Below are 12,238 nucleotides of genomic sequence, written 5' to 3'. Positions count from 1 at the left end.
GCGTGTATTCATGCAACCATCACCACAGATGAAATAGAGAATGTTTCTGCCACTCCAAAATCCTCATGCCCCTTTGCACTTAACCACCTTCCCCAGCTGCCACTGATCTGCTTTCTGTCACTATAGTTTTGTTGTTTCTAGAAATTTCACATGAAAGGAATCGTGCAGTGTGATAGTCTTCTGTATCTGGTTTCTTTGACTTAGCACGGTGCTTTTGGGGTTTGCTTACGTCATGGGTGTCAGTGATTGGTTCCCACACAGCGTGCTTTACTCACCAGTCGGCGGACGTTTGGGTTGTTTCCAGTTCTCGACTGTTGTGAGTAAAGCTGCTGTGAATATTGGTGTGCAAGTCTGTGTGTGGACACACATTTTCATTCCCTTTGGGTAGATACCTAGGCGTGGACTGGCTGGGTCATATGGAAGGTGTATGTGTTACACTGTAAGAGACTGCCACACTGTTTTCCAGAGTGGCTGCACCCCTGTGCATCCCAACAGTCCTGTGCGAGTCCCGGTTCCTCCACAGCCTCGCTAGCACTTGGTATGGTTAATCTTTCAAATTTTAGTTACTCCACTGGGAGTGTAGTGGTACCTTATTGTGGTTTTAATTCGTGTCTCCCTTTTTATTTTTTTTTATTTTTAAAAATTTTTATTTATTTATTTTTTTCCCCCAAAGCCCCAGTAGATAGTTGTATCTCATAGTTGCACAGCCTTCTAGTTGCTGTATGTGGGACGCGGCCTCAGCATGGCCGGAGAAGCGGTGTGTCGGTGCGCGCCCGGGATCCGAACCCGAGCCGCCAGCAGCGGAGCGTGCGCACTTAACCGCTAAGCCACGGGGCCGGCCCCTTGTGTCTCCCTTTTTAAGCAACTAAATTCGGTTAAGCATTATAGAGAGAGTAAAGAACATGCCCTCTGTCTGTGGGGACACTGGGGAGGGAATGGAGCCAGCAGTTGTAAAAGATTTCGCAGAGGAGGGGGCGCTTTATCTGACATGGGGTGAGAGAGGAGCGTTGGAGGCAGTGGTACTGGCACAGTGCAGAAGCAGGGGACTTCCTGTCCGCCCTTGGCATCTTATCCTTTTTACCTCTTTGAGCGCCAATCTCTGTGAGAGGAAGGGTGAAAAAGGATCACAGCCTAAAAATCATCCAGAAGATTTTGGTTCCTGGGTCTTGGATGCATTTCCCTAGTGATAGAAAGTTATCCCTGCGATCATGCAGAGACCTGTAGGTTATTCCTAGCATCTTAGTTGTCAGATGAGAACACCTTTCTTGGCAGAGTAGAGTCTGACGAGGGTGGTCAGGTTCAGATATCACAGTGGGCTAGGAGCCCTCTTCCTGCCTTTATGTGGGTACATGTGTGACCTCCCCACCCCGATAAAGCCTAGAGGTTTAGAAACCTACCTGTCTGGGGCCATGTCTGTGTTAGCACAAGGGTCCTGTCCTTAAGGCACAGATGGCAAATTCGTGTCAGCCTGAGGCCTCCTAGGGTCATAAGCAAAGCTTACAGACATTGGGCTGGCTACATTTCCCCATCCCTAAAAAGTGGTTATCTTGGACTAATTTTGACCATGGCCACTGTTGAAAGGACACAGGATGGGGCCTGAGATGTACAAGTGACCAGATGGGTTGTTATTAGGTTAATTGGTGCTGGTACTGGGGTGTGGTGCTGGGGTGTGACAGGGACAAAGCAGGCAGGAGACACATGCAGTGTGGCAGGAGGGGCAGGTGCTGGGGACCCCCATCATGGGGGTACGGAGGGCTGACCTGGCTCTGGCCCAGATGGCGAGTGACTGTCAAGGGTGCCTCTCCTTCGTTCTGGCCCCAGCACTTGAGGAAGAGGGAACATGTCTGTGCCTCCAGATGCTGTGGTGACTAGCCCACTCTCCAGTCTTGTGTCTTATCTATTTGATATTTTGTTGTAAAAACGTCAGGTTTTAGTCATTCTAAGATAGATTTTTTTCACATTTTTCACATTCTGAAATCAGCATGCATCTCGAGAGCCAGTGAAATATGGTCCTCATTAGCTTCTGTTGTGTCTCACTTTGTCCCAGGCACCACTGAGCCCTGGGAGCAGTGTCCTGCTTCATTTCTGTAATGGCCCACTGAGGAACGGGCCTTAGAGAAGTTGAGAGACCCCAGGACACAGCCTGGACCCCGATCCTCAGTCAGGATGCGTTTGTGGTTTGTGGCCAGCTTTCTCGAGCAGGACACGGGAATCACTATCATCATCCCCATTTACAGCTCAGAAAAGGCTCTATTTAACAGTTTGAGATTATTGGAATCAAAAACAATTCTAGCCCAATACTGAAAGTGACATTTTGAGGACTGTCTCAGTCTGGTCCAGTCAGGAAGAGAATCCACAGGGAGTAGGGACGTTTACTGTAAAGAATTACTGAGCTCTGATAAGAGTGACTGTAAGACACAAGGGGACGGTGTGACCGGGGCTGAAGGAGAGCCCCCAGGAGAACAGATCTGGAGGCCTCTGCTTGGGGCAGGGGGTAGCTCATCCCGCCGGAGAGCAGAGAAGGTCGGAGAGCAGAGAAGGTCGTTGCTGGTTTGGCCAGGGTGCAGGCCACTGGGGGTGGGCAGAGGGCGGGGACCCACCCTATCCACAGATGAGTCATGTGGGGCTGCTAGGCAAATCTGGGTGCTCATGAGGGCAGGAGCCGGTCTGGCCACTGGGGTCCTGTAGAGAGGGCCGTGGGAAGGTTATGGCCAGGGTGGGGTGAGAGGTGCTGTGGGACCGCAGAGCTTCTCCCGTCCTCCCCCTAAACTGCGGGTGGGCCCCTTCCTGCAGCCATGTCCCTCTGCGTGGCCTACGGAGACCACCGTGAAGGAGAGGTGCACAGAGGTGTTATGCCCTGGGCTGGAGCATCCGTGGACATGTGTTTGGAGCTGACCAGTGGTGTGAGGAGCCTCTGTGTCCTGACAGTGAGTTTCGAAGTTGGGAGACTGGCTTGGGCTCCTGAAGAATGAAGAGCCAGGCCCAGCGGTGCCTTGTGGAGGGCTGTCAGGATGCCGGGCTCCTCATGCACGTGGAAGGGGTTTCTCGCGCACTCCATCCCTGGGCCTTGCTCCTGGGTGGGTGGGTGATAGGTGTTGGGGATGTATGGGGTGAATGCAGGTGGAGCCAGTGAACACGCTTTGACAGTGATGAGCATCTAGGCTGCGTGTAATGAGCAGGCTTTTGTGTTCAAGGCCTTCCGAGTCTGAAGTGCACGTGCTGTCCCTTGGAGCAGTGGGACCGAGCCCCTGGGGTGACTCTCCTTGCCCCTGATGGAGGCACTCTTGGAACGTGTGAGGCGTGCTGAGGCAGGATGCATTATAACGTCGCTCTCGAGCTTGGAGGTGACCCTGCCCCTTAGTCTGCAGTCCTCACGGCTGCTGCTGAGAAGCCGGGTCTGGGAGGGCTGATGGTTTGAAACTTGCCAGAGAAAACAGTGGGGTCACCATCAACCCTGAGACCAGCAGGCGAGCCTGCAGCAAGCGCCCACCAGACCCAACTGAAGCTCCGCAGGACCCCCCAGCCTGACGCCAGCATATGTCTCGGGAAGTGATGGTGCCTCCCGCTGTCAGGCCCGAGTCTTCATGGGAGCTGCTCAGTGGAGGGAGACACTGCGGACGCCCGCCCAGCCGCACAGTTCCCGATGAGAAAGAACCGCTATGAAGAGAGGACTCAGGGCTGGGCCTCATTTGGATGCAATCAGTGGAAAGGGAGCACTTCAAACCAGGTGGCATCAGACCAGGGTGGGCACCTGAGGGAGAGCAGGCCTGGGCCACGTATTCTCGGGGACTGTCATTTTTTCCCGTTTGCGCTGAGCTGTGATACAAACAGACAAGTCTCCCTTTCGGTTCCCTTTGCGAGTGCAGGTTCCCCCGCCACCGTTTCACTGAGAATGTAGCCCCTTTGGGTGCTCTGGCTTCAGGCAGGGTTCCCTGTTGTCTCCCCTCTGGGCTGGGACCCAGGTTGGTCTCCAGCTCTTGTCAGTGCTTTGTGAGTGCCCACACTGCCTTCTGGGTGTGGGCATTTACCCCGTGTCACCGCAGCGTCAGGGCTGAGAGACATGTGACTCTTCTCACCTTAGCCACAGCCTGCCTCTCCTGGGGGCTCAGCCTTTAAACGTGTGCCTGCTGTGAGTCTGCCAGTGTTGGGAAGGGCTGTAGGAGGGACCCTGCGTTTGGGGTCCTGCAGGAGCAGAAACCAGTCAAGGTGCTTCAGGGAGAGAGCCCCACGTGCCTCCACGGCCGTCTGCACAGAGCTCAGTCTGACTGGGCTATTCGCTCTCTCCTCTCTCGCACTGCTAGGTTTTCCTGTAAGACGTGCTCTAACTGAGGAGCAGGGACCTGTCTCCAGAAGGAGAGGATATAGGGTGGTACTTTTGACTTGGTTGTCAAAGGAGGCTTCCAGAAGGCAATGGAATCTGGGCTGGTTCTTGAAGGACAGCTGGGTGGGTGGGAGATGGGGGATGGCTGCCCCTTGCAGTGGGCTGCATGCTCTACACCTACAGACGCTTTCCCATAGTTGACAGGGACGTGTTCCAGTCGGAAAGTGGCAGAGCCGGGCTCCTCAGGCACAGCGAGCAGATGAGCTGGTGGGGGGTGTTGGGGGGAACCAGGCCCGGTCTGCTTTTATATTGTTTGGTCATTAAATTATATGTCAGTTTGCTGCTGAAAAGGAGGGAGGGTTCTAAGAGCTCTTCAAGGTGAGGTGTCCAGCTGCCTGGCTGACGTGTAATCGACTGTCACCCCAGGAAATCGGTGGGGGGGGGCTCTTTCTTCTAGACAGCTCTTTGAGGTCTGCCAGTGCGCATTCACGGAACATGAGTGTCCCAACTCCTTACCAATGAGGAACATCGTGTCATTGTCTTCCGCGTCCCCCGTGTCCTACACGGGCCCTTCATACTGTGGTAGCAGTGTCGCCGTAAGACTAGCTTAATAAGACAATCACACTTTCTGGTTGTCACCTCCACAGTCTCTAGAGATTGACTCTAAGGAATATTTTGCACTTCTCAGGTCAAATAAGAACTTCTGGTATTTAAAACAGCAATGCTGAGTGGTCCTTTTTATTTATTTATTTATTTAAAAATTTTTTGTTTATTGCAGTTACATTGGTTTATAACATTGTATAAATTTCAGGCGTACATCATTATACTTCTATTTCTGCATAGATTACATCATGTTCACCACCCAAATACTAATTACAACCCATCACCACACACTTGTGCCGAATTGTCCCTTTTGCCCTCCTCCCTCCCCCCTTCCCCTCTGGTAACCACCAGTCCAATCTGTGTCTCTATGTGTGTGTTTGTTGTTGTTATTTTCTACTACTTAACGAAGGAAATCATACGGTATTTGACCTTCTTCCTCTGACTTACTTCACTTTGGATAATACCCTCAACGTCCATCCATGTTGTCACAAATGGCTGGATTTCATCGTTTCTTATGGCTGAGTAGTATTCCATCGTGTATATGTACCACATCATCTTTATCCATTCTTCCCTCCATGGGCACTTAGGTTGCTTCCACGTCTTGGCTGTTGTGAGTAACGCTGCAACGAACACGGGGGTGCATGTGGTCCTTTTCAAAATGACGTTTTATATTCTGCCAGCGACCTGTTTGGAGTCCGCTGTGCTAGGACCTCTAATGAAGTGCCCAGTCAGCCGTGATTAGGTGAAGACGCAGATGCCCTTCTGATCCCTGTGTGTGTGATCTCTGTGAGTGGGTGATTTGTCCTGAAACTGGTGTGAAATGGAAGATTATTTAGAGTATGTTCATTTGCCTAAATTGATAAACGTATTTAAAGAGTAACTTGCTGGTTTAAGGCCAGCTGGCTCCTGGGACCCTGGTGGATTGTGGCAGGGTGGGGTGAGGCCCGGGGGCCTGGCCCGACGGCGCCTGCCTAGGGCTGTCCTGGGAGGGCAGAACTCTCGCTGCCATGTATTCTGGTTTCTATTTTTTAAGAGAAGCCAAATGTGGATTCTGATGTGCACCACCCGGTTTAGAAGTACCATTCATGCTGGACAGTGTCTGTGGTGTGTCTGTTTGGGGGCCCAGTTGCCCCGCTGTTGGAGGTTGGTTCATATGCTGCCTGCTGATGAGTTCTCTGCTTTCCCTGCCTCACCCCCCTTTTCCATAGGTGACAAGGCTCTTGATGGCTATAGTAAAAAAAAATACGTCTGCAAGTTGCTCTTCATCTTTCTCTTGGGTCACGACATTGACTTTGGACACATGGAGGCCGTGAACCTGCTGAGCTCCAACAGATACACCGAGAAGCAGATTGTGAGTGTGGCGGTGGGGGTGGGGCGGGATGGAATTGAGGCCTCCTGTCACACCCACGGAGCTGCAGGGGCTGACACCTGAGCTGGCCCCGGGGCCTCCTTGCCCTTTCCCACCATCGAGTGTTCTCCAGGCATCGGGGATAAGGTTCTTTTGATCAGGTGGCCATTTCTTTTCTTGCTCTTTCTTTAAAATTTCCATCCAGTCTGGGAATTTCCTGTGGGTTTGGACAGGGCTGCACAAAGCCCAGCTGTGATGTGATGGTGCCTTGGGTGCGACTGTTTCCCTTGAGGTCCGCCTCAGAGGGAGTGGAGGCCGTGTCCTTCCCTACAGTGCCTTGCTGATGCACTGTCACAAATCACTTTACCTCGTGGCCCCTTGTACAAGGTTCTGCTTCTGAAACGGGTATCACACCCACATGCAGATGGGTATGTGCCCTCGCCTTGCTCCCAGCTCCCGGCACCTTCTCAGACAGTGCTGTACCCGGGCTTCTGAAGCCTCTCAGCTTTGTAATTTTAGCCCTGCACCCTGTTGGAGTAACATTATTTCTGTATGTTTTCTCTAGTATTACAAAGAAACATTTTCCCCTATTTGTCCAAAAATTTAACTTATAGAAAGTAAAAAAATACCCTCGATGCCCCAGGAATTTTGTTAAGTGTTGGTATTTACTCACTAAGAATTTATTCAGTGTCTGCCATGGACCAACTAGTGTCCTGGGGAGACCCCTGGGGACACAATCAGTGATCAAAAGCAGTCGCGGGCCCTGCTCTTGTCCAGTGGGGAGATGGCATCAGACAGCCCCAGAAATAGAGAATAACAGCTTGTGACCAGTGCCAGGGAAGGAGGCTTGTAGAACCCTCTGGGACCCTGAGAAAGACGTAACTATAGGGAGGGCTCCCTGGGGAGGGCGTCCTGAGCTGAGACTGAAAGCAGGGAGTTAACTGGGGGATGAGGGTAGGCAGAGCACGTGGCACCCAGCCAAGGGCACGTGCGTGGGAGTGCAGAACTGAAAGGGCAGCAGCTGCCAGATGGAGAGAAGGAGTGGGCTCATGGATGGGGCCTTTCTCCTGAGACTGACGGGAAGCTGGGCAGGAGTTTAACGTGCGTGGTCAGTGATCAGACGAGTCTCGAGAAAATCGCTGTGTCCCCCTGCCTGGGGAGGGCGTAGAGAGTGGGGGTGACATGGGGCTGGATTTTGGCCTGGATGGTGAGGGGAAGCTGGGGACACAAAGACAGATTCAGGAGAGGGGGCAACAGCAGTCAGCTGGGTTTCTGGAAATCACCCCAGTTTCTTAGTTACAGCCAAGGCAAGCCCACTGAATGAAGGCCCCTTCCTATCCTGTTCAAGACAGTGGTGAGTCCAGGTCTCTCAGACGTGTCACCACAGATAGGTGAGTGGGACTGGGGAGGACCAAGATGTCATTCCTGGGGTGACATCTGACTAAGTACCGCTTAGGTTTGTCCTGCAGGACTGTCCCATGGCAGAATTGGAAGCGGAGACTTTGCTTCTGTAACAGAACTGATGTTTTCATCACAATGCAGGTGGCACGAGTCTTACAGCAGTACACTGAACAGATTGGAATAGTGCTGGAGGCCCTCTGAAGGTGGAAAGTGTCTGTGTTGTTGTCTTCTAGGTATCTCAGGGCCCCTGTTGAGTTAGATTGTCATGAGCTTTCTGTTCTCTTGTCTTTGTGGAACCCAGGGATATCTCTTCATCTCTGTGTTGGTGAACTCTAATAGTGAGCTGATCCGTTTGATCAACAACGCCATCAAGAATGACCTGGCTAGTCGAAACCCCACCTTCATGGGGTTGGCCCTGCATTGCATCGCCAACGTGGGCAGCCGAGAGATGGCCGAGGCGTTTGCTGGGGAGATTCCTAAAATCCTCGTAGCTGGGTACGTGTCTTGTGACTTGTTGAAAATAGGTTTCTCTCTCATGTTGAATAAGTCAAATAGGTAACTACTTAAAGAATTTATAGAGTGAGTTAATCTTCCAATCTCATGTAGTGAGGAGACGTGACACAGTTGAAAGTGGGATCAAGAACTACGAGTTTAGATGTCAGGTGAAGTCCAGCTAGACCTTCCCTCCCCCAGGACCACTGAGATTTTAAAGTGGGTTAAAGAAGAAAGCCGAACCCTGCCTACCACAACCCAACCACGAAGGGGCCTCAGCCTCATGCGGGGCCACAGAAGAAGGAAGGCAGTCGTCCTGTGGTGTGGCACGGCGCCTCTTGCCCTTTCCCAGAAGCATTACTGAGGAAAAGGTCAGCACCCAAACGCTGAGAATTCTTGGTAACCCACCTCCCACCCTTTTCCATTTGGAGAGAAGCCGCGTGGGGCTGAGCCAGCAGCTCTGGAAGAGTTTCAGCCAGCGCTGGGCCGTCTCTGCCACGGGGCCTGGCCGAAGCAGGGCCTACTTCATGTTTCAGGACACTCGGCTGAGTTAAATTAACCCAGGGGCCGGCCCCGTGGCTTAGCGGTTAAGTGCACGCTCCGCTGCTGGCGGCCCGGGTTTGGATCCCGGGTGTGCACCGATGCACCGCTTCTCCGGCCGTACTGAGGCCGCGTCCCACATATGGCAACTAGAAGGATGTGCAGCTGTGACATACAACCATCTACTGGGGCTTTGGGGGAAAAATAAATAAATAAATAAAATTATGATGTTATTTAAAAAAAAAAAAAAGGAAATTAACCCAGGGGCCGGCCTGGTGGCACAGCAGTTAAGTGCCTGCGCTTTACTTCGGCGGCCTGGGGTTTGCAGGTTTGGATCCCAGGCGCGCACCAGCGCGCCGCTTGTCAGGCCATGCTGTGGCGGCTTCCCATATAAAGTAGAGGAAGATGGGCCCGGATGTTAGTCCAGGGCCAATCTTCCTCAGCAAGAAGAGGAGGATTGGCATCGGATGTTAGCTCAGGGCTAGTCTTCCTCACACACACAAAAGGAAATTAACCCAGAGCCCACACCTGGGCAACACTCCTGGCTGAACAAGGGCCCCCTGCCAGGGCCCTTCATCAGGACTCAGGACTCGGTCCTCCAGGATGACTCCCAGCGCACAGACGGACCAGGATCCGGCAACTCCCAGTTCCTCTGGCTGTGGAAAGTGCGGACGGCCCTCAGGCGGACGGCATGGCGGGGTCGGTGGTGGGGTGGTGGGGTGGTGGTTGGGGGGAAGGGATGGTGGTGGTGGGGGGTTGTCAGAAAACTCACCCACACCTTGTCAGTGCTAGTGGGTCTAGGCCCATCTCAACAGGCAGTGTTGCCCCAGGAGACCTCGGGCAAAGTCTCAGCATGTTTGGTTGTCAAAATGGAGGATGTTCTACCGGCATCTCGTGGGTGGAGAACGGGGAGGGATGCTGCTCCGCATCCTACGATGCACAGGACGGGCCCCACGACAGAGAATGATCCGGCCCCAAGTGTCAGCCGTGCTGCCAGGGAGATGCCCTGGACTAGACTGAGCACCTTGACAGTGAGCAGCAGAAATCACAGCAGCGGGGTGGCCGCACAAGCCCTGGAGGAGTGTCACAGCAGAGGCAGACGGAGGGGCCAGGCTGAGAGAGGCCCCAGAACAGCCTGGGGGAAATTCGAATTCTGGAGCGTGAGAGCTCAGAGGTGGTGGACCAGCAGTAGGATGAGCACGAGAATGGGACTTGCAGAGCAGAGGAAGCACGGGGAGAGCCAAGATGACACCATTGCACACCCATAAATCAGAAATCACAGAGAACATGGCGGGTGCCATGAGAATAAAGTCACCAAGACGAAAGAAAGACTTGATATGATCACAGTGAACTTGAGGGGGACGGAGGGGCTGGAGATGAGAAACCATCAGAAAGAAAATTGGAGAGGATTCCGGCTCAGGACCACATTCTTCCCTGAGGGCCACGTGGCGCCCTTGCCCCTCCTCACCTATTAGGGCTGCCCCAGGTCCAGCGAGGCCTTTCCTGACCCTCCTTCCTCCCACACTAGCCACTGCCTGGGCCCTTTCCCCACCCCTGGCACACCCCAGTTAACACATCTGTGTTGCCTGTCTCTCCTGTCAGAAGGCAAGCTCCCTGGGGTCTGAGGGTATTGTCTGCCATGGCTATTGCTTTATTTCCGGCATTTTGAACAGTACCTGGTACATAGTGAGTGCTTGGTAAATATCTGTTGGATGAATGAAATGTAAAACAGACAGAGGTGATCTCTGAAAAGGATTGAGAGGATAATTCAGGAACATTTCCCTGAAATAAAGGATGGACCACCACTGCAGGTTGAAAGGACATGGAAGGATGTGCATTGAAACACAGGCTGGGAGAATATTGAAATGGAAGGATAAGAAAAGAATCCTGCATCAAGAAGACAGTTGAGCGCTGTCTACAAGTTAGAAGGCCCGTGGGACCTTGTGTTGTCACGCCCAGCTGAGTTGTCCTGTCAGAATTAAGGTCACAGGCAGGCGTTCTACACCAAAAAGTCTAGGTAGCGTGGCACCCACGAGCCTTACTTGAAAAAATTATCAACTCTTGAAATCTGGCTCACTAATAGAGGACTCAAAATAAAGTGCTCAGGATGGAGGAGCCCAGAGATGGAGCCTAGCAGCTGGAAGGATGGTGGGTGCAGAGGAGAGTGTATTGCTGTAACTTAGTTATAACAAAGTAAAAGTCGTATCACCAGAACTGGGATGCTGGGGGAGGGATGATAGGACGCCTTTCATGCCGGGATTCAGTTGGTGCTCAGAAAGAGAAGCTGTCCAGGTACTGGGCTCTGGGCCTTCAGCTCAAGACAGAATTGAAACAAAGTAGGCAGCCATCTCCCTTAGTCTCCCCGTTGGATGTCACATGTTGTCTTTCTCTCTCCTCCTCAAATGTTCTTACCGAGAGTGGCTGTCTATGAAGATGTTGAGCAGTGTGGGAACGGTGGGCAGATAGGCCCTCCTGTATTAGTCAGGACTTGTAGCTGCAAGCATAGAAACAAACTGGCTACTTTAAGCCAAAGCCATGTATTACTGGGTGGCACAGATGGCAGGTACCCATGATGGCCTTGTCAGCCTACCTGCACGAAAGGAAGCTCATGGAGTGGGCTTGAGGTTCTGCCACGAGGCCTGGAGGACGTGGCTGCCCTGCTGCTCCTCGTGAGGCTAGCTTGGGGCCAGAGAGAGGGACAGGTATCTACTTCTGCTCCCCAGGGGTGTTTGCATCCAAAAGAGAATTTTTTACTAAAGTAATTTTTCTTTGGAATAGAATGGGGGGCAGTTTGGGGGTTTCTCATGTTAGTTTGGACTCATTTAGGAATAAAAAATCCAAAAGGGAGATAAATAGTAAAGATAGCCCCAAACCCTTCTCTTTTCTCCAGATAGAACAGGAGCCTCCCTTGCTTCCATCACTGCTTTGAGGACGCCGACTAGTTCTTTTTCAGACGTATTTGGACAGCCTCCACTGGGGTACTCCTTGGTGGGCCTGTCGCTTTCCCGGCTACTTAGCAGAATTTGTCTGGAGTTAGGGAGGAGGAGGGATAAACAGCATTGGAAACATTCTGTGCCCTCAACCAATATTAAAACCAGAACAGAAAACCCTCCAAATGCCCCTTTCCTGGGGTGTCTGCCATTGTTCTGACCTAGCCTCTCAGTGCTCGTGCCGATTCTAGGATGCGGGGCTCCCCAGCCCAGAAGTGCTACTCTTCTCAGTCAGCCACTGCGAGAGGCATGAGGGCATCTAGCTGCTGCCTCTGCTTTCTCAGTGCAGAGTGAAGGCAGGGTACGGGGCGGGAGGGGGGTGCTTGAGGAGTGCGCCTGATGGTTGTTTTGGAGGCAGGGGAGGAAATCACCAGGTTGACACCGAGTTCTGTGGTAGTGCAAAGCTCTTTGACACTTTTCTGTTTTGATTGTGTGTTATTAAGTGAATTGGAGAAAAAAATACTGTAATTCAAATAATTACAGAGGAACGCTAGTTGGATATGATCAGCCTGCGTAGCTAAGGTCATATTCAGCAGTTGGGAA

The 12,238-nt window shown here is 52.3% G+C and overlaps 1 protein-coding gene across 5 annotated transcripts in view; it reads left to right on the top strand.

The window, feature by feature from the left end:
- AP2A2 (adaptor related protein complex 2 subunit alpha 2) overlaps positions 1-12,238 on the top strand; it is an 85,688-nt gene that overhangs the window by 37,394 nt on the left and 36,056 nt on the right. For all 5 annotated transcript variants that reach the window (XM_058526067.1, XM_058526068.1, XM_058526065.1 and 2 more), the window contains exons 3-4: positions 6,133-6,275; positions 7,975-8,168. In XM_058526067.1, coding sequence (XP_058382050.1) covers positions 6,133-6,275; positions 7,975-8,168 — 337 coding nt within the window. The remainder of the gene's footprint in view (positions 1-6,132; positions 6,276-7,974; positions 8,169-12,238) is intronic.

The sequence above is a fragment of the Diceros bicornis genome, chromosome 31, assembly GCF_020826845.1.
Source record: "Diceros bicornis minor isolate mBicDic1 chromosome 31, mDicBic1.mat.cur, whole genome shotgun sequence".
Classification (NCBI taxonomy): domain Eukaryota; kingdom Metazoa; phylum Chordata; class Mammalia; order Perissodactyla; family Rhinocerotidae; genus Diceros; species Diceros bicornis.
The sequence above is the reverse complement of the archived record's forward strand: the minus strand, read 5'-3'. Positions and strand labels throughout refer to the sequence as shown.